Genomic DNA, 22,324 nt, shown 5'->3' with positions numbered 1-22,324 from the left:
GCTTTAAAACAACCGCAGCCAATGAGAAAACATTTATTTTGCCTCTGCATCTTGCGGGTCGAGTTCCAGTCGCTCAGGCTTGAGGGCTGATTCCATAATTGATCCTGACAGTTTCTTAAGTAGATTAAATTGATGGAACCATCAATTCACTAGACACGTGCTTTAAGATATAAACAGCGGTTTTAATCTACTTACAACAGAGCCAGCCTGTCCCACGTTGAACTCTCGATGAACTGAACGACTGGCTCGGAGCATTGGTATTTATACAGCAGTCCAGGGGGAGGAGTCATGGGCGGAGCCAAGGGTGGAGCCCTGTACAAACTCCTAAGCATTCCCAAAGCTACTCCCCCTAGTGGTCGGGCAACGCAACTGCGCTTATCAATGCATGGTCTCATGTATATACAATACAGTGTGAATTACGGAGTTACATTCACCACAGGACCATGGGAATTGTGGTCTACTTGGGGCACAGACTAGTACACAGCCTCTGTGTACTGTGCAAAGAAGCCAGACCTGACAGAAACTTGCACTTATTAAAAGGTCAATCACCATTTACCCATGACAATAGAGCTCGAATCAAGGAATGGCAACAGTAGCAGGCTAACCAGCGCCACTTCCCCTTATTTTGAAAGGCATTTGTGCCTGGGACAATGATAGCTAGGACCCGCCCAGCTATCGAGTTATCCGCCCCCTAATTGGCCAGGATCAATGAGGGTGATCAAAACCCTATCAATCCATCAGATCTGGAGTTTGGACCGCCCCAAAGGGCGCGAAAACCCAGGGGAATTAGAAGAACTGCAAACGAAGAGATCAGCCTCTTTTGGACCAGCCTGTGTGCGATCAATTGCAGCACATCAACCAGCCAAGTTCAAGGACACGCGATCGCTACCTGAAGGACAAGCCCAGCCGAGACAAACCTGACTACTTCCAACCGACCCACGGGGACAAAGATTAAGGCCTTATCTCCCGCAGAGAGCTGGTCACCCCGAAGGTAAATAAAGGTCATCTTAGTTATTAGGTATAGTTTAGTGCGTAGCCACGTGTTTATTAATAAACTGTCTATGAATGAATATACTGGTTGTGTGGTCATTTGGTCAATATTAGAAACAGCTTGTGGTTCACATAGAAATAAAGAGGTCAACAGTGCTTCGATTTCTTCCCAGAAGTCCCGAAAGACATACTGTTAGGTAATTTGGACATTCTGAATTCTCCCTCTGTGTACCCGAGGAGGTGCCGGAATCTGGCAACTTGGGGCTTTTCACAGTGACTTCATTGCAACGTTAATGTAAGCCTACTTGTGACAAGATTCTTATTATTGTTATACGATATGCCAAACAGTATTTGGTCGTGGATCATTGATGATTTTAGATTACTGAAATTGCAGACTGGGCCTTCAGCCTCAAGTCTGTTACAAAGCTGTCAAAGCTGGTTTCCGGGTATGCGTACGAAAAAAGTATCTTGCAAATGTTTAATTTGTTTTCGGACAGCAAATCCGATCAAAGTACTTTATTGCCTCATCGTAGCTCCTGCTTTCCTCTTTGCTATCGAAAGCAAAGGTATTGTAAATTTTGATTGCGTGTGGACCTGCCATGAGCAGCAGCACAATGTGCCTCTCTTCAGGCTGTGCCTGTAGGCCAAGGACTGAAACATAGAGTTTAAATTGCTGTAAGAAAACGCGCCAGTTTTCGTCTACATTACTTGAGACTTGAAGCTGGTGGCGTGCCTTTAAACCTTCCATCTTAAACTTCTCCGTCGTTTGTCGCATTGAGTTGCCAATGATCACAGTTCACCAGGTCGGTGGAAGAATCTTCTCTTTTTCAGTCTTCGTCTTTTCTGTTGTTAACTTTAAAATCTTCAAAACACCTGGTACCATGTTGTGTTCTCTGACCTGTAGCCACCTAAGATGGACACTGGGCTACAAAATGGAGAACTGCTAAGGCTGCAGGGAAAAACAGTCTTAGCAAGGACAAGCAGTTTGCAGGAGACTAATTAGCATTCTGCACGTACAGAAACCAGTTTGTGGCCAGGTGCAGAGTTTCAGCCAAACGTGTAAATGGCAACAAGATCTACATAGTAATGAGGTGATCCAGATCCAGACCCTACACAATAGAAACATTTAAGTATGAATGGATACTTTTGAGTAGACGCCCAGACAGAACGGCACCACTGTATCCAACACAAAGAACCATAGGGACAGCCCACCCATCGAGAAACGACCCTCAGATTGGGGGGTTTGGAAGATATCGATTGGGAAAGGCCCAATCGATACATGGCAGGTAAAAGGCCCGCCCCGAAGGGGCACGGACTTCTAGGGACTATAAGAATAGACCCCGCACATGGTTCGGTCTGTTGCTTCCAGACTCCGGCCCAGACTTGTTACATCGCATCCTGACTCCAGTTTCAGCACCGGCCGTTGAGCATCAGCCATCGAACTGTAAGTTCCAATACAACGATCGCTACGTGATCCAGTCCTTGCTAAATCCTGACAACTTTAAGTACCTGAGAGTTTCAGACCAAGAACGGGACGAAGGCCTTTTTTCCCTGACCTTGCCCGTTCCTGTCTAGATAAGTATTTTAGTTGTTTAGTATTAGAAGTAAGTTAGTCTCTTTAGCGTATGCATGTGTATTTATTATATTTGTCATAATAAATATCAATCGTTTGGACTTACTAATCGGTGTACAGATTTATTACTTTGAACCTGACCTTGATATACTTGTGAGGTGTCTAAATACGGCACCTGGCGACTCCTGAGCATAATTACATACACAGAGCCATAGTAGTGTTAAGCACACGGACTTTAAACGGAGGTGTATTAATACACTCCAGTAAAACGAGCAACATTTAGTGGCGACATCCTGACGGGACGCGGTTACAAGTGGCACCCCCACTCCGTCGAGGACCCAGAAATTTGAATTAGAAATCTGAGTAAAGAAAAAGGAAAAATCACAAGTAATCAAGGTGTTCAAACGAATAAACATAATTCGGAAGTGTGTTTTGTGCATGCGTACTAACAGGGTTGTAAGGAAAACCTGAGAGCTTTTGTTGCGACAAAGTGTCGGGAGTTTTGTGAGCGGAACATAGCGTAAGCCTTACCCGTCTTGTAAAACATAACCTCAACACCCCCTGTTCCAAATTTAAGCAAGAAAGATAAAATGGCCATGCAGGCAATGGAACGCCTCATGAACCCAGAACGGTTTGTGGTCGCAGCGACCAGCAGTAGCCGAGTAGGTCAGTGTCCCGTGTGGGAGCTGGAACTCCGCAAGTATCTGCAAGGAAAGGGATGGCCCCTTTGGAAAGAGTTCTGTATGAATGAGGAGACAGGTCCCGGAAGTATAGGACATACTTGGTGGGAGAACCTCTCTCAAATTCATAAGAAAAACCTTAGTAAATCACGCAAGCCGATGGCAATCGTGTCCTGTTTGGCACAGTTGCGAGGCACTGAGGAGGTCATTCAGACGCTCCGGGCAGAATTAGAAGAACGAAATAGGATGAGCAAAGTAGATGTCAGGGACATCGAGAAAGAGAATATGGAACTTAGAGGGAAGCTGGCAGAGAAGGGTAGCGAGGTAGATGATGCCAAGAGGGCACATCGGTCATGTCTAGCCCATCTCAGCAGTTCCCAGACCCAGTACGAAAAGGCCTATCAGGACGTGCAACGTGCCGTCCTGATAAGAGAAGAATCAGAGAAGCAGGTAGAGGCATTGCAGAGGCAATGCTCTGACCTTAAGGCAGCGTTAAGAGCACACCATGCTGCCACCACAGAACAAAGACAAAGTACAGTGGATCATGCGAAGTGTAGAAAGCAGATTGCGGAACTGCAATCTCTGCTTTCAGTGCAGAATGGGTTCCAAAGTACTTTTGGAACACAGCTAGATGAGGAGAATGCCCCAGACTGGCAGGAATTAAGTGAGACAGCGCAGCGTTATGTTCAAGGAACATGTGCGCCAGCAGCGCAGCAGAAAAGACAAGCAGCCCAACCCCCCACAGATCAGATAGTTACCGCACCAATGAATCCAGTCACCACCCAAAGGAAAGCAACCACAGAAGGCGCACCCGATATCACTTACACCACCCCCTTAACTGTAACCCAACTCAGGGACGCGTGTGAGAAAATCACTCCGTTTCTCCCCACCGCAGACCCCCACCAATTTTTCGCGAAAGTGAAACAGCAGGCAACCATGTACGGCCTGGACGAGAGAGAGCAGGTTAAGCTCACGGTTCTGAGCTTAGACCAATCTGTTGTAGCAGCCCTCCCCGACCCACAGAACGTTGGCGGAGGCACCCTAGAGGAAATGCACACCTCCATTTTAGATGCCATAGGGTATAACCGAGGTGACCCAGTTGAAGGACTTAACAAGTGCCGACAAAAGAAAACAGAGCATCCCACAGCATTTGCAGGAAGGCTGTGGAACCATTTTAACGCAGTTTTCGGCGATTTAAATAGAGCGCATTTGAACCGTGAAAACATGGTTAAATGGACGCGCACCATAATCTCCCATGCCACAGATGCAGGACAGAGTGCTTGCAACAGTTATGACCCCTCAGAAGAGGCCCACAATGAGAAATGGGTCCTGAAAAGATTGTCCCGCGCTTGGGAGCAATCAGTTCAGGGCAAAGGCAAAGTAAAATCCACAGAGGAATCTCAGGCTGCAGCGGACATCCAGGCAGTGAGAGCACACCAAAGCCCCGCATGGGTAAATGAAGGAAAGAACAGCCCTCCACAGAAGTCACTTGAATGCTACAACTGTGGCCAGTTAGGACATTGGCCTAAGGAATGCAATGCACCCCAAAGATCGCAGAGAGGCCAGCAGACAGGCACTCTGAATAGAAATAAAGCAAAGCCAATCCATAGTATAGGGATACAGTCAGGACAGACCAATGTGGATGGGACGGACTGATGGTGTTCGGGCCCCCCCACTTGGGTCTGTGACACTCTTTGGGATCAATCCAGAAGACCGGTAGTCACAGCTAAGGTTAGAGGGTAGCCCATAGAGTTACTTTGGGACACAGGAGGGTCCCGCACCACGATTAATTCCACCACCACGGCACAGGCAGACACGTGGCCGACCACCTCCACCATCACACTTAGCGGTTTCACAGGACACTCGCAGCAGGGACATATTACAGCACCCGTAGCAATCCAGCTAGGGAACATTTCCACCAAACACCCTGTCGTTTTAGTAAATCTTCCCCGTTCAGCAGAACACATACTGGGAATAGATTTTATGAATGCCCATAGCCTGTCGTTCGACCCAGTTAACCAGTGTGTCTGGCGAATGGCAAGATCAGACAGAGCATCCACTACTCTCACAGTAGGAGAGTACGCTAATCGGATTAGCGCAGTAGGCGACTACTCATTTGACCTGACTACACTAAACACGGACAGACAAGTGAGAGCAGTTTTAAACAAACACAGGACAGCATTTGCCAGTCACCGGCACGACTGCGGCAGAATGACTGGACAAGTTCACGTTACCGGACCTGACCCCCGACCACAGAAACAATACAGATTTCCCCTAGAAGCAGAGGGAGAAATAGAGAAAGTGATAGGTAGCTTATTGGAACAAGAGGTACTTAGGACAGTAGCCTCGACCAATAATGCTCCTATTTGGCCAGTGAGAAAGCCCGACGGATCATGGCATCTGACCATCGATTATCGGGAGCTCAACAAAGTAACCCCAGCAGTAGCCCCCACGGTAGCAACAAGTCCCGAGACCATGCTCAAACAGGGACTCAACTCCAAATTCTTCACGGTATTGGACATTAGCAATGGCTTCTGGTCAATCCCATTGGCAAAGGCGTGCCAGTACAAATTTGCCTTCACATTCAAAGGACAGCAGTATACGTGGACATGCCTCCCACAAGGATTCCACAATTCCCCCTCCATTTTCCACCGACAGCTGGCGAATGGTTTAGTAAAAATCTTCCCGCCCCGAATGTCTGGTACAGTATGTGGACGACCTATTACTGCAGACAGACACAAAGGCAGAGCACATTACGCTTCTGGCCGAGCTCCTGGAACTTTTAATCTCGATCGGATGTAAAGTTAACCCCAGAAAGGCCCAGATATTGGAAAATAAAGTGATGTATTTGGGTACAGTCATCACGCACGGTAAACGCGAGATCGAATTCAAAAGGATTGATTCGATTGTCAATTGCCCCATTCCCCAGAATGTTTCAGCCCTCCGGTCGTTCTTAGGACTGGTTGGGTACTGTCGGAACCACATCGATGGATTCGCGACAAAAGGCAGCCCCACTCTCAGACCTCCTTAAGAAAGGAGCACCTTGGGAATGGCTTCTGCAGCATACAGAGGCTGTGGGAAGAGTTAAAGAAGCCCTTAGCGCAGCACCCGCGCTACAAGTCCCAGACCAACTCTCCCCCTATGCAAGTAGAGGTAGCAAGCACAGATCGACCCTCTCGGCCGTGTTACTTACAGGAACGGCACGAGCAGCTAAGACCAGTGGCTTATGCCTCCCGACTTTTAGACCCAGTAGAACAAGGATTCTCAGCCTGCGAGAGGCACCTCCTAGCAGTTTTCTGGGCAGTTCAATACTTTTCCTACATTACCGGACTCAACCCATCACCATTTTGACCGAGCACACCCCCCACACAGTACTCCTAGACGGTCGACTGAAGGACGGTTCAGTTAGCCAGATTAGGGCAGCTAGGTGGACACTACTTTTACAAGGACGGGACATTACGGTAAAACGGACCCGGACACACACATTTTTAGCCGACAACCTCCAATATCCAGGACAGCCCCATGAATGTGAAATTGTAGCACCCCTACACAACACAGGACCCTTCATAGCGAAGACACCCCCCAGGAAATAGGGAACCCAAGACAAAGCCCCCAACACACAGACACGTGTGGCCCACTGAAGATATACGTGGACGGTTCATCCACGGTTTTAGATGGTGAGCGTATCACTGGATGCGGCATCTATGTCGAGGACTCGCAGGGTCGCGCACTAGAAGAAAATAGCACTAAAATTGCCAGGTCACTTAGGCGCGCAGGCAGCAGAGCTCGCGGCCATAGCTTACATAGTGGACCACCCCGATTCTTTCCCCAGCCCAGCAGACATATATTCGGGACAGTCTATATGTCTGCAACAGCTTAACAGATTTCCTACCCCTGTGGAGGACACGAGGTTTTGTCTCCGCAGACGGGAAACCCCTTCCATCAGCCCCTTTACTCCGCCACATTCTAGACAAAGCGAAGGATAGGACCTTTGGCATTATCAAAGTGAGAAGTCACCATAGGTCATCCCCCCCCTGGAAATGTAAAAGCCGACGCACTGGCTAAAGCAGGTTCCAGGCGAGGACACTTTTGGACACCCCCAGCTAGCGCACCAGCTAGCGCCCCTGTGAGTGCAGTTCAAGTCTCACAGACAGACATTAAGGATTTAGCAGACGCACAGAAGCAGGATGAGGATCTCAGGGAGATTTTTAAAGGCAATTTTGTGCCTCAGTATGATAAGTTCCGACACGCTCTGACCACACATGAGGGTGTGATCATCAAGGACCAGCTTTATGTGGTCCCGCAGCAGGACAGAAACCAAACGATTGCCTTGTTCCATGACGGACACGGACATGAAGGGATCGACCCGACCACGAGGCACCTCAGGCAACTCTGTTGGTGGCCTAACCTAAGGACCGATGTAACCCATTACATTGAGAATTGCCTTATTTGCGCCCAGAATAACCCGGAGAGGTATTCCAAAAAGGCACAGCTTCGGCATACTCGACCAGTTAATGGCCCCTGGACAAACCTCCAGATCGACTTTATAGGACCATTGCCCCCTTGTAGGAATGGCTATAAATACGTGCTGGTTGTAATTGATACCTTTACCAAATGGGTAGAGGCATTCCCCTCACGCACGAATACAGCTAAGACAGCTGCAAAGATCCTGACCCACCACATCTTCATGAGATGGGGTTTACCCAGAAGTATAGATTCGGACCAGGGATCTCACTTCACAGAACGTGTCATGAAGAACGTCCTGACCATATTCGGCATTAAACAAAATTTCCACATTGCGTATCACCCACAGTCCAGCGGGATTGTAGAGCGCATGAATCGGACCCTAAAATCGACCCTTAGAAAAATGGTTCAAGAGAACAATTCTACATGGGATTCAGTACTCCCATTTGCACTAATGTTTATCCGTAACACGGTTTCCACATCTACAGGTTTCACCCCACACACACTCATGACCGGACGCCCTATGAAGGTAACAGATTCCTTTTAGGACTGGACATGACTAGCCCCGAAGTGACGGCCCCTCACACATGAGAAAGCTGTTAAAGACCTAGTTGAGACTGTGAGGTCTGCACAGATCGCAGCCGCAGTTCAACTAGGAAAACGCCGCAGACAAAGCACAGCCTGCTTTAATAAGAACGTACACCCCACAGAATTCCAGGTTGGGCAACAGGTAATGCTATCTGTGTATAACCCCAGCAGTTTTTTGGCACCAAAATTTTCAGGCCCATATTCAATTTCGGACAAAATTAGCCCCTCAGTGTACAGGATAAAATACCCCAATGGAAAGACTGCGTGGTTCCATATTAACCAACTGAAGGCATATGGAACACAGTCTAACCACGCACACCATGTCCTGCTAGACGCAGCAGAACACCTCGCCCCGCCCACTAGAGACACGTTTCCACCATCCCCCTCACAGACCAGTTCATCATCGGACTCGCCCATGACTCCGCCCACTGACCACAACAGACCACGCCCCGAAATGCCCACAAGCTGCCACAGCAGAGACAGCGATACTGACACTGACTTTGAGGACAGCCACAGCACACAACCCTACAGCCCACACTGCAGCGACTACGACCCCGACTCCAGTCGACCCCATGGAAGTCACCTATATCAAATATCCAGACCCCACCACCCGACCCCGACTACCCCGACAATGCCCATTTAAGTTTGGACCCCACACTATGGCACAGGGACAATTCATACAGACTTGTCCGTAACGATGAAAGTGACCCCCGGTCACATATTTCCAAAATTGCATGCCTGATCCACACAAGGATGTGGGATCCGGGAGAGCAGGACGACACGGTGTCTGACTCCCGATACGGCAACCCCTTTGTGACCCTGTTCACAGAGGCAGAGAAAAAGTGAGGTGTCCAGATGATGTAAAATAGGAACCGCTTGAGGGAAGCGATATCCTTTCTGATGGAACCTGCACGTATGTTTTGTTTGTAAGTTTATGTTTGTTTGTCTTTAATGTTAATGGTTCAGTTGGAGGTTGGACACCTTCTTTTCTGCCGAAAAACTTGTGACCACCTCGCACGCACTTTAGCTTGTCCGCAGAAACCTTTGAGAACTTCAGTTCCCAATCCAATGGTTTGATTGCAGATCTTTTCAGCTGAAAAGATTGTGACCACCTTACACGCACACTAGTTTCTCCGCTGAAACCTTTGAGTACTTCAATTGTATCCTCTGGTGAACCGACACGGTTCACGACGTGTTCCCTGTTTTTAGATGTTGGAGCATCTTGGCTCCTCCCTTGTTTTTTTAGGTGCCCCTCTATTCGGTGAATAGAGGCTGCAAATCCACGGTTAACACATTCTTGCCCGTTCATTCCAGGTTGCTCAGGCAGTGGAGAAACGGCACTGAGGACCCGCCCTGTCTGAGAACCCACTTTGGTCAGCCAAGCTCGGGTACGGCACAGCACGCCTTACCCGGGGATCCCATCCAAATCTTACCCGTAGCGGCCCATACGCAACCCATTCGACCTTTTGTTTCAAAATTTGTTTTCATTTTTCATTAGGTAGCCCTTAGGCCGCCATCCCACATGCTATTTACAATCCAGGAACATTCGGATGGTAAATTTGCAAGGACCTGCGAGACGGCTCGCAGGAGGAAAGTTTTTAGGTGTATTCTGTTCCTAAATTCGCTTTTGAAAAAAAAATGAGGGGAGTCACAGGGTGTGACTTGGCCAGTCATTTAAATGGGCAATTGGAATGAGAGGACAGATACACCTAACAAGTACGGATATTAAGTGTGTAGTGACAGATACTGTGCTTGATCCCATAGCTTTCGAAGAATCGAAAGAGGGTTCACGGCAGGGATTGGCCATACAGGAGGAAGAGAACAAAGAGAACGAAGAGAAGACCATGATGGAAGCCTACCTATTACTGTTAAACGTTGTATTTGTATATGTGGAAGCAAGTCACGTTTCCCCCACAACCCCCCCCGCCGTCAATGTTTCCCTCACACCAACTCCCCCGTGGTTAGCTCTGATCAGCGAAGTTCAGACCTGGTGCACAAAATTTATGACATGGTATTCCTTGTCGTACGTGATTGAATCCACTGTTGGTGATTGCAATCCTCTGCGTAATTGTACAGACCCTCAGGTTGAGGGAAATGGAAAAGGAGAGCCTCCCTTTCCTGCCCCTCAACCGTTTACGGAGTTCGATCCCCTATTTTTCGGTTTCATCAATCCCCCTTGCCTTTGATGAATAAAGCAATATGTTAATAAAGATACCCATGTATTATATTGTTCTGAACTCGACTGGCCGAGTCAGAAAAGTGATATGTAATGTGGTGTGAATGGATAAGGTTTTTAGACTGTAATAAATGTTTAAAGTAAGATAAGGATAGTACTTGTGATAGGTAGAGGTTCCCGGTTATTGGTAATGCATGTCCCCTTTGACATAGCGCCAAGTAGAAATGTCAGATAAAATTTTTCTTGCCATAGTTAAAGAAAGCGTAGACGCCCAGGAACTTTCTAAGGTCAGGGAACCCAAAGAGGGCACCCAAAGGCACTCGAAGAAACGTGCATAGGTGATCCTTCACAATTTCTTGTGAGGATCACAAGGAGGGAATGTAGCCACCTAAGATGGACACTGGGCTACAAAATGGAGAACTGCTAAGGCTGCAGGGAAAAACAGTCTTAGCAAGGACAAGCAGTTTGCAGGAGACTAATTAGCATTCTGCACGTACAGAACCAGTTTGTGGCCAGGTGCAGAGTTTTCAGCCAAAGGTGTAAAATGGCAACAAGATCTACATTATAATGAGGTGAGCAGATCCAGACCCCACACAATAGAAACATTAAGTATGAATGGATACTTTTGAGTAGACGCCCAGACAGAACGGCACCACTGTATCCAACACAAAGAACCATAGGGACAGCCCACCCATCGAGAAACGACCCTCAGATTGGGGGGTTTGGAAGATATCGATTGGGAAAGGCCCATCGATACATGGCAGGTAAAAGGCCCGCCCTGAGGGGGCACGGACTTCTAGGGACTATAAGAATAGACCCGCACATGGTTCGGTCTGTTGCTTCCAGACTCTGGCCCAGTACTTGTACATCGCATCCTGACTCCAGTTTCAGCACCGGCCGTTGAGCATCAGCCATCGAACTGTAAGTGCCAATACAACGATCGCTACGTGATCCAGACCTTGCTAAATCCTGACAACTTTAAGTACCTGAGAGTTGCAGACCAAGAACGGGACGAAGGCCTTGCTCCCTGACCTTGCCTGTTCCTGTCTAGATAAGTATTTTAGTTGTTTAGTATTAGAAGTAAGTTAGTCTCTTTAGCGTATGCATACATGTGTATTTATTATATTGTCATAATAAATATCATCGTTTGGACTTACTAATCGGTGTACAGATTCATTACTTTGAACGTGACCTTGATATACTTGTGAGGTGTCTAAATACGGCACCTGGCGACTCCTGAGCATATTACATACACAGAGCCAATAGTAGTGTTAAGCACACGGCCTTTAACGGAGGCGTGTTAATACGCTCCAGTAAACGAGCAACAGACCTTGCCGTTGCAATGATGCACACAGAACATCTGGTGACTTAACTGGAATGATGATTTATTATTGAACACGTGGAAAGATAACGAACAGAATACTATACAGACTTGTTACTATTTGAGTTCCGTGAACTCTTCTGGAACAAATTCTGAAGCTTCATTTTCTCTTAGAGGGGGGCATGTCATGAAATGATAGGATGCTATTAAAATGATGTATTGTTTTCTTACAGAGGTCAAATCAAACTGCCAGGGTTTTTGTGAGCAATGTTTTGGCAGCAACTAAGAGAAAGGAAGGAACAGGAAAGCACAGGGAACAGGTTCTTCCTTGTAACTGATTAGATTTAGTAGTCAGAGGGCTGTGAGCGAGAAAGCAGTCGTCAGTCAAGATGAAGTGTCGAAGAAGGAACAGCAGGATGAGAGCGAGGGGCAGCCATCCACAGGAAACAGCTCAGCTAGACATGAAGTGCTGAAGGCAGAAGCCAGCTTGTGCAAAACATTGTTTTCTTCGCTGAACCGAAGACCATTCGCAAGTCGTGGTAACTTGAGCTGAAGAGTGGTAGTCATAATAGGTTTATGGTTGTTCTTTGGGAAACGGAGGAGTCTCAGTAAAGTTTAGGATTATGGGGGAATCAGATGCTTTTAGGTGTTCTGTTTTTGAAGGACTAAGTGCTTCCTGTTAATGTGCTGAAGTATAAAATTGTTTTTTTGTAGTGTTTTACCTTTCTTTTACTCTAATAAATACATTAATAAATACCCACGTTTAAAGTTGTCGCGCACCAGGCATCTACCTGGAAGAACCAACACCTCACACACAAAGGCAAGCCCTGCGACGATGGGGAAGAGGTGATGGAGACATGACAAGTAGAGCTGAAGTCCCTAGCTTCGAACTGGCACATCGGTGGTGGAGTTTGATTCTTGCAATAGGAACAGGAGAGCATTTCGGCTGCTTTGTTCATGACTCAGCAGCCCTCTTCGGCATCCATTCTGTTCACCCTGCATGGAGAAGGGCCCTAAAAATAGCCTGTCCTGGCCCAAGCCTGGTTGGAAAGCCACATCCAGAAGGCTACTGTCATAAAAATCAAAGTTAAACTCAATTTGGGACCTGGAATGTAAAAACCCTCATAGATAATGAGCAAAACAATTGACCGGAAGGGAGAACTGCCCTTGTTGCCCATGAACTCAGGCACTTCAACATAAGGCAGGCGAAGGACAGCTGAGGGAAGATGCCGATAGTTACACTTTCTTCTCGAGAGGAAAACCTGAGGATCAGCCCAGGATGTATGGAATTGGTTTTACCATCAAGAGCAAACTCACAACCGACTCTCGGATCCCCCTGTCGGCATCAATGAGCACATCATGATCCCCCCGCCACCTACAAGAAGCAGCAGGCAACACTCGTTGGTGCCTATGCCCCAACCCTTTATGCCAATGATAAGTCCAAAGAAGGTTTCTACTTCATCCTGGACACCGTACCCTCCAAAGTTCCTAAGACAAATATGATAATTCTTCTTGAGGACTTCACGCAGGGTTAGAAAGGACTCCCAACCATGAGAGCATCGGAAAGGGAGGAGTTGGGAATTGCAACTCCAACGGGGTTCTGATCACCAAATGCACAGAACACCAGCTTGTCATCACTAACTGCCAATCAGTTTGCCAATTCAAACTGATTCCGGAAGGCTAGTGATGGGAGACAAGGAAATGGCTGGAGAACTTAATAAGTACTTTGCGTCTGTCTTCACAGTGGAAGACATGAGTAATATCCCAAAAATTATAGAGGGTCAGGGGGCTGAGTTGAGTATGGTTGCCATTACAAAAGAGATGGTGCTAAAAAAAGCTAAAAGGTCTTAAAATTGACAAATCTCCTGGCCCCGATGGGCTACACCCTAGAATTCTGAGAGAGGTGGCTGAAGAAATAGCGGAAGCCGTTGGTTGAGATCTTTCAAAAATCACTGGAGTCAGGGAAAGTCCCGGACGATTGGAAGATCGCTGTTGTAACCCCCTTGTTCAAGAAAGGATCAAGACAAAAGATGGAAAATTATAGGCCAATTAGCCTAACCTCGGTTGTTGGTAAAATTCTAGAATCGATCTTTAAGGATGAGATTTCTAAATTCTTGGAAGAGCAGGGTCGGATTAGAACAAGTCAACATGGATTTAGTAAGGGGAGGTCGTGCCTGACGAACCTGTTAGAATTCTTTGAGGAGGTGACAAGTAGGTTAGACCAGGGAAACCCAGTGGATGCCATCTCCAAGAAAATGGTTGCCCAAATCCTCACTAGCCACCTTCTCCCATTCTCTGAAGAAATGCTTCCACAAAGCCAGTGTGGTTCCACCCAACTGTGGAACAGTGGACATGATTTCTTTTCTTGGCAACTTTAAGAGAAATGCCAGGAGCAACATTAACCACTCTATATGGCCTTTATCGAACTGACCAAGGCTTTTGAACCAGTCAATCAGAAGTGCTATGAAAAACCTGTCAAAGGCCGGATGTCCGGAGAAATTCATCAACATCCTCCAAGTCCTCCAAACAAGAGGTCGACAACAGTCCTCATCGACGGAAATAAGACTGAAACTTCAAGGTCAAAATTGGAGTCAGCAAGGATGTGTCATCGCTCCCACCCTTTTCTCTGTCTTCATCACCGTCATCCTTCACCTTGTCCAGAACAAGCTCTCAGTGGAGTGGACATCGTCTGCAGGATGGACGGAAAACCTTTCAGCCTCACCAGTTAAGATCCAAGAAGAAAATGACACTGACATTGATCATGGAACTTCAGTATGTGGATGACATGCCATCTCCGCTCTCTTAGAAGAAATCTCCAAGCCATGCTTGACACCTTCGCGAAGCATACCGAAGAAACGGTCTCAGCTTCAACCTCAAGAAGACTCAAGATCCAGTCTCTCCCTCCATCAGATCAATGGAGAAACAATACCATTGGTGGAACATTCCCCTACCTAGAGCGCCACCTCTCCTGTAAGGCCGATGTGGAGATCCAATATCATATCCAATCCACAAGTACTTCCTTTGGATGCTTAAGAATGAGTCTTTGATGACCAGCGACATCCGTGCTGACACCAAGATCCTCGTGTATAGGGCAATCGTTCTCCCAACTCTTATATACTACCTACAGGTGATGCCTTAAGGCTCTGGAGAGCTACCATCACAGTGTCTGAGACAAATTTCTGCATCAGCTGGGAAGGCAGGCACACGATATCAGTGTCCTTGAAGGAGCCAGAGCACCAGCACTGAGGCTATGATCATCTGAAAACAATTCCGTTGAAGTCAAGAGGCCCAGAAAAAGAGCCTCAGGGAGAAATGCCAGCAATCTAGAGTCCAAAGACTGATCCCACCTCCTGGAAAGACCTGCCAAGTGTGCAGTCAAAGATGCAGATCGAGGATTCGGCTGACAGCCATGACCACATGATCCACAGAACCCATGACCAAACACCGTTTTTTTAGGTGGGCAATCATACTCTATAGTGAATGATCGCTGAAGGAGGGATTATTGTTTAATGAAAGGGAGGTTTGAGTTCTCACTGTTTCCACAAAGGTTATTACTAATACCCAAAAGAAAATGCACCACACAAAACCAGTGTTTCAGGAACGCTTTTTCACATAACATCAGCTAAGTTTCGTAACCATACATCTCCACTCATTAAAACATTGTTTTGATTGTAGACAAGTGGGTCTCAACAATCTGTTGCCACTTGTAGTGAAGGGGAGTGATTCTCCAACATTCTACTTAAAGGAATGTTCCACCTGGACCCTGCAATCAATTGTCTGATTGTCCAAGAGGTTTTCTTTGGTGCCAGGTGAGATGCAAAGCCTGTACTGGTGTCAAATTTGAAGTTTGTGTTAAAGCATTTAATTGCCACTGCGACTGACCAAAATTCTTGATCATACTTCTTTAATCGCCTGGAAACTTTCATGATTGTCATTATTTCCAGTTTCTTTAATTATTTGCATTTATAAATGTTCTCTCCTCCTGCTCCTCATTGAAATGTTAGACTTATAGAATCTCTCGAAGTGCACGGTTTATCCACATTGAGAATACTCTCGCCCCCCTGCTGGGAAACCTTGGCATCTGTGCTGCTTCTCTGCGCAACAGCATAAGCCACTCGAGGTGGGCTGCTTTAGGGGTTTCCCGCCCTTTCATCTATTTGGCGGGCTTTGAGTGTTGGGCCTACCCAGAACTATCCATCTCATGACGGATTATACCTGATGTAGCTCTGAATTCAGCCGGAGCATCCTGAACTGCGTGATCAGGTGTTACATCATCTTTTATCTATAAAAAACATCCGACAGATTTCGTCATGGACTCTTGGATTGGACTGGATTTGTTGACTCTTGACACCAATGCAGTCACAAAATAGGGTATTCTTTCAATGCACCAAATCCGCGAGAACTCGCGACGGTGATGTGGGTCATGAGAAAAAATAATAATTTGACTCTCTCTGCGATCTCTGATTAAATCGCACATATTTGGTCACCAAGTTTTGTGTCAATCTGAAATATATATCGAATGTTTCAGAGCAGTTCTAAGCGCCCTCTTCTTACCTCCTGTTTCAAGCGGACATCGTCTCCGGTAGGTCCTGCATCATTGAGGAATGAACTAACCTGGTTTTTCTGAGTTCACACATACAAACCCAGTGCCGCTTGATACACTCAGAAATGTTTCTTCCGCAGCTCCGAATATTGCCTCTGGTGGGCCTTCCAGCTTCTCAAACGACCTCAGAAGGGAAGTAGCTGCTCCCACTGATGCTGACATCTCTACCGATTCCCAGTGTGCCTCTCATGATGGTATCTTTCACATTCTGGCCCCTTCCAGTTGCTCGCGTGGGCGTTCTGTCAATGGCACCAATCGTTCTCAGTTTGGTGTCACCAGCGCTGCTACCATGTTTCGCAGGTGTCTGATGGCCTGATCTATACAGAGAGTGTTTTCCTTTACACATGACTACATCTAGTCGGACTCAGGCTGATTACTTGAACACCACCTGCTCCACGGAGTCTCGAGCACTCGACCCATGGTGTCATTGTTGCAGCATGCATGATACACAGCACTAACTAATTACCATAATTACTTAACTGTTATACTACATCTTTCACCAAAATAACCTAATTGAATAAGTGTTGGCCTTTTTATGCTGCAAGAGGCATAAAAGAGCATCCCTATTCTGTACTATCCAGTACCATCCCTATCCAACATTTGCAGCCAAATTAGCATGTAGAAGCAGTTCCACCATCTCATACCATCCCTATCCTGTACTATCCCTATCCGGTACCATCCCTATCCCATATCATCCCTATCCTGTACTATCCCTATCTGGTGCCATCCCTATCCCATATCATCCCTATCCTGTACTATCCCTATCCGGTGCCATCCCTATCCCATATCATCCCTATCCTGTACTATCCCTATCCTGTACCATCCCTATTCCATATCATCCGTATCCCATGCCAACCTATCCTATACTATCCCCATCCCATACTATCCCTTCCTGTACTGTAATACTGTAATGAATGACAGTAAATAATGAAGCTAATATTGATGGGGGGACATATTTGAGGGAGGCAGAGGGTTGAATTGAAATAACGGCAGGATTACTGAGCAGGTAGGTGGATTGGCCATGCTAAATTGCCCCTTAATTGGAAAAAAAGTAATTGGGTACTCTAAATTTATGTTAGAAAAAAGATTACTGAGACAATAGATTTGGGCAGGAACGTTATGGCTGGGATTTAGAACCTCCCTGTTTATCCAGCAGCTTCTCTTCCAGTCAGCCCAGATCTGCTGCATCGTCGGCTGAACCTGGGTTTCACTAATAAAAAGCTTCCCACACTGTACGATTGCAGAGACGGCTCCCAACACGATAGCAGAAATGCTGCCGACAGCCGTCTTTGTAGTCAGGACTGCCATGATGTGGAGATGCCGGCGTTGGACTGGGGTGAGCACAGTAAGAAGTCTTACAACACCAGGTTAAAGTCCAACAGGTTTGTTTCAAACACGAGCTTTCGGAGCACGGCTCCTTCTTCAGGTCACCTGAAGAAGGAGCCGTGCTCCGAAAGCTCGTGTTTGAAACAAACCTGTTGGACTTTAACCTGGTGTTGTAAGACTTCTTACAGGACTGCCTGAAGCATCGATCTCTCAGAGCGCGGGTTCAATCTGCTTTACCTTCCTGTGCTTATGGGAAGGGGAATGACTATGTATCTTCTCCTTTGTGGATAAGGATAGAAACCTGACTGCAAAATGTTATTTCAGTTTTTACATCGGGATTTTTAAAGCCAATGTATAATTTACTCATGTAATGTGCTAGAATCTGACTGCCTTCATGTTTTTATTCAGGAAGAAGAGACCTATAGGAGAAAGATATGGGAGGACAATGTGAAATACATCGAACAGCACAATCTGGAGTACTCAATGGGGAAACATACATTTACTGTGGGAATGAACCAGTTTGGAGACCTGGTGTGTACAATATGTCTCGTCTGTGATCCTCAGATACCAGTGATTGTGGTGCTATGACTGAATCAGATGTGATTGTGGTTAGTGATATCACAGCATCTCAATATAACAAAGAATGAAACCCTCCTCACCAATATATGTTTCTGTCAAAATAGATTCTTCTCCTTTTGCTATCTAAGTGCATTGGGCTGTCGGCATTCTCCATTGATGCCGGCAGTCCGGGGATTTCCCAACGGCATGGGGCTGCCCACAATGGGAATCCCCATTGGCCAGCTGGCGGACGGAGAATCCTGCCGGTGCGTCACACCAGAAATAAGGGACGGCATTCTCCCCTACCCAGCGGGACGGGGGGTCCCGGGATAGGGGAGTGGCACCAATCACTCCGGCGTCGGGCCTCCCCAAAAGGTGCTGAATTCTCCGCACCTTTGGGGGCTAGGCCCGCTGCGGAGCGGTTGGCACCATGACGACTAGCGCCAAAACCGGCACCAGCGGCCCTTCAGGCCCGCCGCCCGGCACCGGGTCTGGCCGAAAGGCCTTCGCCGGTTCGAGCATGCGCCGGTGGTGACGTCAGCGGCAGCTGCCGCTGACGTCACCACCGGCGCATGCGTGCTGGGAGATTCTCGTCCGCTTCCTCCATGGCGGAGGGCCGTGGCGGCGGCGGAGGAGAAAGAGTGCCCCAATGGCACTGGCCCTCCGGCCGAACGGGGGGCCACCGATCGCGGGCCTGGCCACCGTGCAGGCAGCCCCCGGGGTCCGATCGGCCCACGCCCCCCCAGGACCTCGGGGGCTCGGTCGCGCCGCTGTCCCACCACCACCAGAGGTGGTTCAAACCTCGGCGGCGGGAGAGGCCTCCCAGCAGCGGGACTTCGGCCCATCGCGGGCTGGAGAATCGACGCAGGGGCCACGCCGATTGGTGCGGACGTGATTCCCGGCCCCGCCAATTCCCGGGTGGTGGAGAATCTGTGCCTCGGCGGGGGCGGGATTTTCGGCAGCCTAAGGCGATTCTCCGACTCTGCTGGGGGTCAGAGAATTTCGCCCATGGTACGTCGGAACGGAGAATTCCAACCAACATTTTGCTCTGACAGTCAGCCAGCACCATGGGCTCGTTTGTCTGCTGTACTTTCTGAAACAAAAAGCATGGGATTGGGTTCATCGGCACCAAAGCAAATGACAATTTAAAAATGATGACACAGTGCTGACAGTGTTCAACCCACCAGCTGCATTAACTCCCATAGCCCTAACCTGCCCGCTAAAACCCAACACTGGGACCAATGGCATGTGGAATGTTTGAAACCAGTTCAACATGGAATCCACCCCACTCCCGAAAGAGACTAAACTGATTGGAGATCGGCCCATGGACATCCTCTGTTTTCTCAGGTTTGATGTGTGAACCTCCACAATTCATGTGGACAGGGTATTCGACCATGGGCAGCATCAAAATAAAATCAGATCTCTGCGTAACAAATACTTTCCATTGTGATCAGAAATGGGAACGCTGCCCGACTTTCCCCTCTAAATCCAAGGGTCCTGAGGCCAATTCTAGACCAACTGCAGCCTGAGCTGTGAGCAGGGAATTAAGACCGGCTGGTGATGGAATCTGAGAGCCTCCTGAACGGGATGGTTCAGTTAAACTCCAATAACTCAGCCACAATGGGGAACTTTACCCACTCTCCTCAATGTGAAAGTGCTCTGGAAGATTGTAATAACCAGAAGATTCTCAAATTATTTCACACAAGATGAGACACATGTATAATCACTGTTGCCATTTTGTTTGTTGTACCCCAGACCAGAGAAATACTTTATCACCTTCGGGCAGGAGAATGGGGGTGAGAAAATATCAGCCATGATTGAATGGCGGAGCAGACTCAATGGGCCAAGTTGCCTAATTCTGCTCCTATGTCTTATTGTCTTATAGTCTTATCTACCCCTCCTAGTATATTCCAATTTATTGTGTACTCCCTACAACTGACCTTCCTTTGTTTTTAACTTTTAGTGTGCCACGTATTTTGTTTCCCAATTAAGGGGCAATTTAGCATGGCCAATGCACCTAACCTGCACATCTTTGGGTTGTGGGGGTGAAACCCACGCAGACACGGAGAGAATGTGCAACTCCACATGGAGAGTGACCCAGGGCCGGGATTCGAACCCGGGTCCTCAGAGCCGTAGTCCCAGTGCTAACCACTGCACCACATGACGCCCCTTACTGACCTTCCTACATGCATGACCTCGCACTTCTCTGTGTTACATTACATCTGCCACTTTAACGGCCACTCCATCAATCCGTCTATATCATTTTGGAGATGATAGCTATCGTCGACACTGTCCACCTATCGCCACTGTTAGTGTCGTCCACAAACTTCAAAAATCGTGGAGTGTGCAGAAATGCAGATTTTTATGTTAGTCAAACATCAGCACGGTAGCATTGTGGTAGCACAATTGCTTCACAGCTCCAGGGTACCAGGTTCGATCCCGGCTTGGGTCACTGTCTGTGCAGAGTCTGCACATCCTCCCCGTGTGTGCGTGGGTTTCCTCCGGGTGCTTCGGTTTCCTCCCACAGTCCAAGATGTGCAGGTTAGGTGGATTGGCCATGATAAATTGCCCTTAGGGTCCAAAATTGCCCTTAGTGTTGGATGGGGTTACTGGGTTATGGGGATAGGGTGGAGGTGTTGACCTTGGGTAGGGTGCTCTTTCCAAGGGCCGGTGCAGACTCGATGGGCTGAATGGCCCCCTTCTGCACTGTAAATTCTATGATAATCAGACATGAGTAAGGAGTGTCAGTGCTGCTTGATATTTTAATCTCTCTTTTTACTAAACTAAGTGAAAGGATGAGAATGTGGCGCTTTGAGGTTATCTACTCTCCTCCTGCACATTCTCCATTAAACATGAATAAATTCATTAATGAATATTCCTGCATTTGCCTTTCTAGACTACTAAAGAGTTCAATGAACGCATGAACAGATTCCTCCCAACCGAAGCTGATAACCGGGCTGAAGAATTTGAAACAGACGAATTTGATGAGGATGAAGAAAGTGATGATGATGAAGAAGGTGGTGATAATGTGACAGGTGTATTGGTCGATTGGCGTGTAAAAGGCTATGTAACTCCAGTGAAGAATCAGGTAAGAATCAAAATGAACCATTCTCGTCATTATTAAGGAGGACTTTTCCAACTCCAACACCAGCAGCATCATCATTGGCAGGACAGGAAAATTGGAAAGCTGTTAAAAGTCAGCAGCTCTCCAAATCTCCCGCCCCGCTCGTGACGATGCCCACCAGTGTCAGGACGGGAAAATCCCACCACAAGTGTGAGGTTCTAATTGGCATCGGGTTTCGATCCTTTTTGCCTGAAAATGCCGCTGCTGCTTACTCACAGCAGCTATTTATGTGCATTGGTTATGGTCGGGCATGAAATCATGGTGGGAATTGTCCAAGTTAAGTTCATTTTTTTACACAAAAAGGCTGGTAAATGTAGGATTCCAAAGTAGAAAAGCTTTTTTATTAAAATAGATTTAAAATTGAAGTGTACAAGTACAATTGTTGCATGCTAAATAAGAATTTCATACCTAACCTGGCAAAACTCAAATCAGACAAGTTTCCGAGATGCGCTCTCCAAGCTCCTTGTCATATTATGTCCAGTCTCACTTCATGAGCATTGCATTGTATACTCCAATTATGCACTGTTTAATTATTCAGATGCCTATTAAAAGCGAATAGAATACAAATTTTATATAGTAAACACCATCCAACCGAGGTATAAGTTGTGTAGGTTGGAGAAATGAATTCCTGTCCCCCTCATTTTTTGATCAAAGCAGCCAATTCTACGTTTTGGCGTTTCTATAATAGTGTCTTAATCATTTAAAACGACACATTGTACCAATTAGAATTATCAGTATAATTATCCGGATAATGACAAAATCCATTCATATTATTCTCACCCTTAGTAGTTGACCCCATCATTAAATTGTTTCTCATCATGTGAGATGTCCCCTTTTAAATACAGCATTACATTGCTTCATATACATGTCATTGGAACAAAAGAATTGGAAGCAGGCATCACTCAATCAGCCCTTCAAGCC

General features: G+C 47.1%; 1 protein-coding gene across 1 annotated transcript in view; it reads left to right on the top strand.

The window, feature by feature from the left end:
* Window positions 1-22,324, top strand: part of LOC119952927 — a 1,042,551-nt gene that overhangs the window by 1,005,656 nt on the left and 14,571 nt on the right. The window contains 2 exon segments of the mRNA XM_038776559.1: window positions 18,130-18,252; window positions 21,176-21,367. Coding sequence (XP_038632487.1) covers window positions 18,130-18,252; window positions 21,176-21,367 — 315 coding nt within the window.

This window comes from Scyliorhinus canicula, chromosome 18, assembly GCF_902713615.1.
Source record: "Scyliorhinus canicula chromosome 18, sScyCan1.1, whole genome shotgun sequence".
Lineage (NCBI taxonomy): Eukaryota > Metazoa > Chordata > Chondrichthyes > Carcharhiniformes > Scyliorhinidae > Scyliorhinus > Scyliorhinus canicula.
Note: the sequence above shows the minus strand (reverse complement) of the source record. Positions and strands in the feature narration are given on the sequence as shown.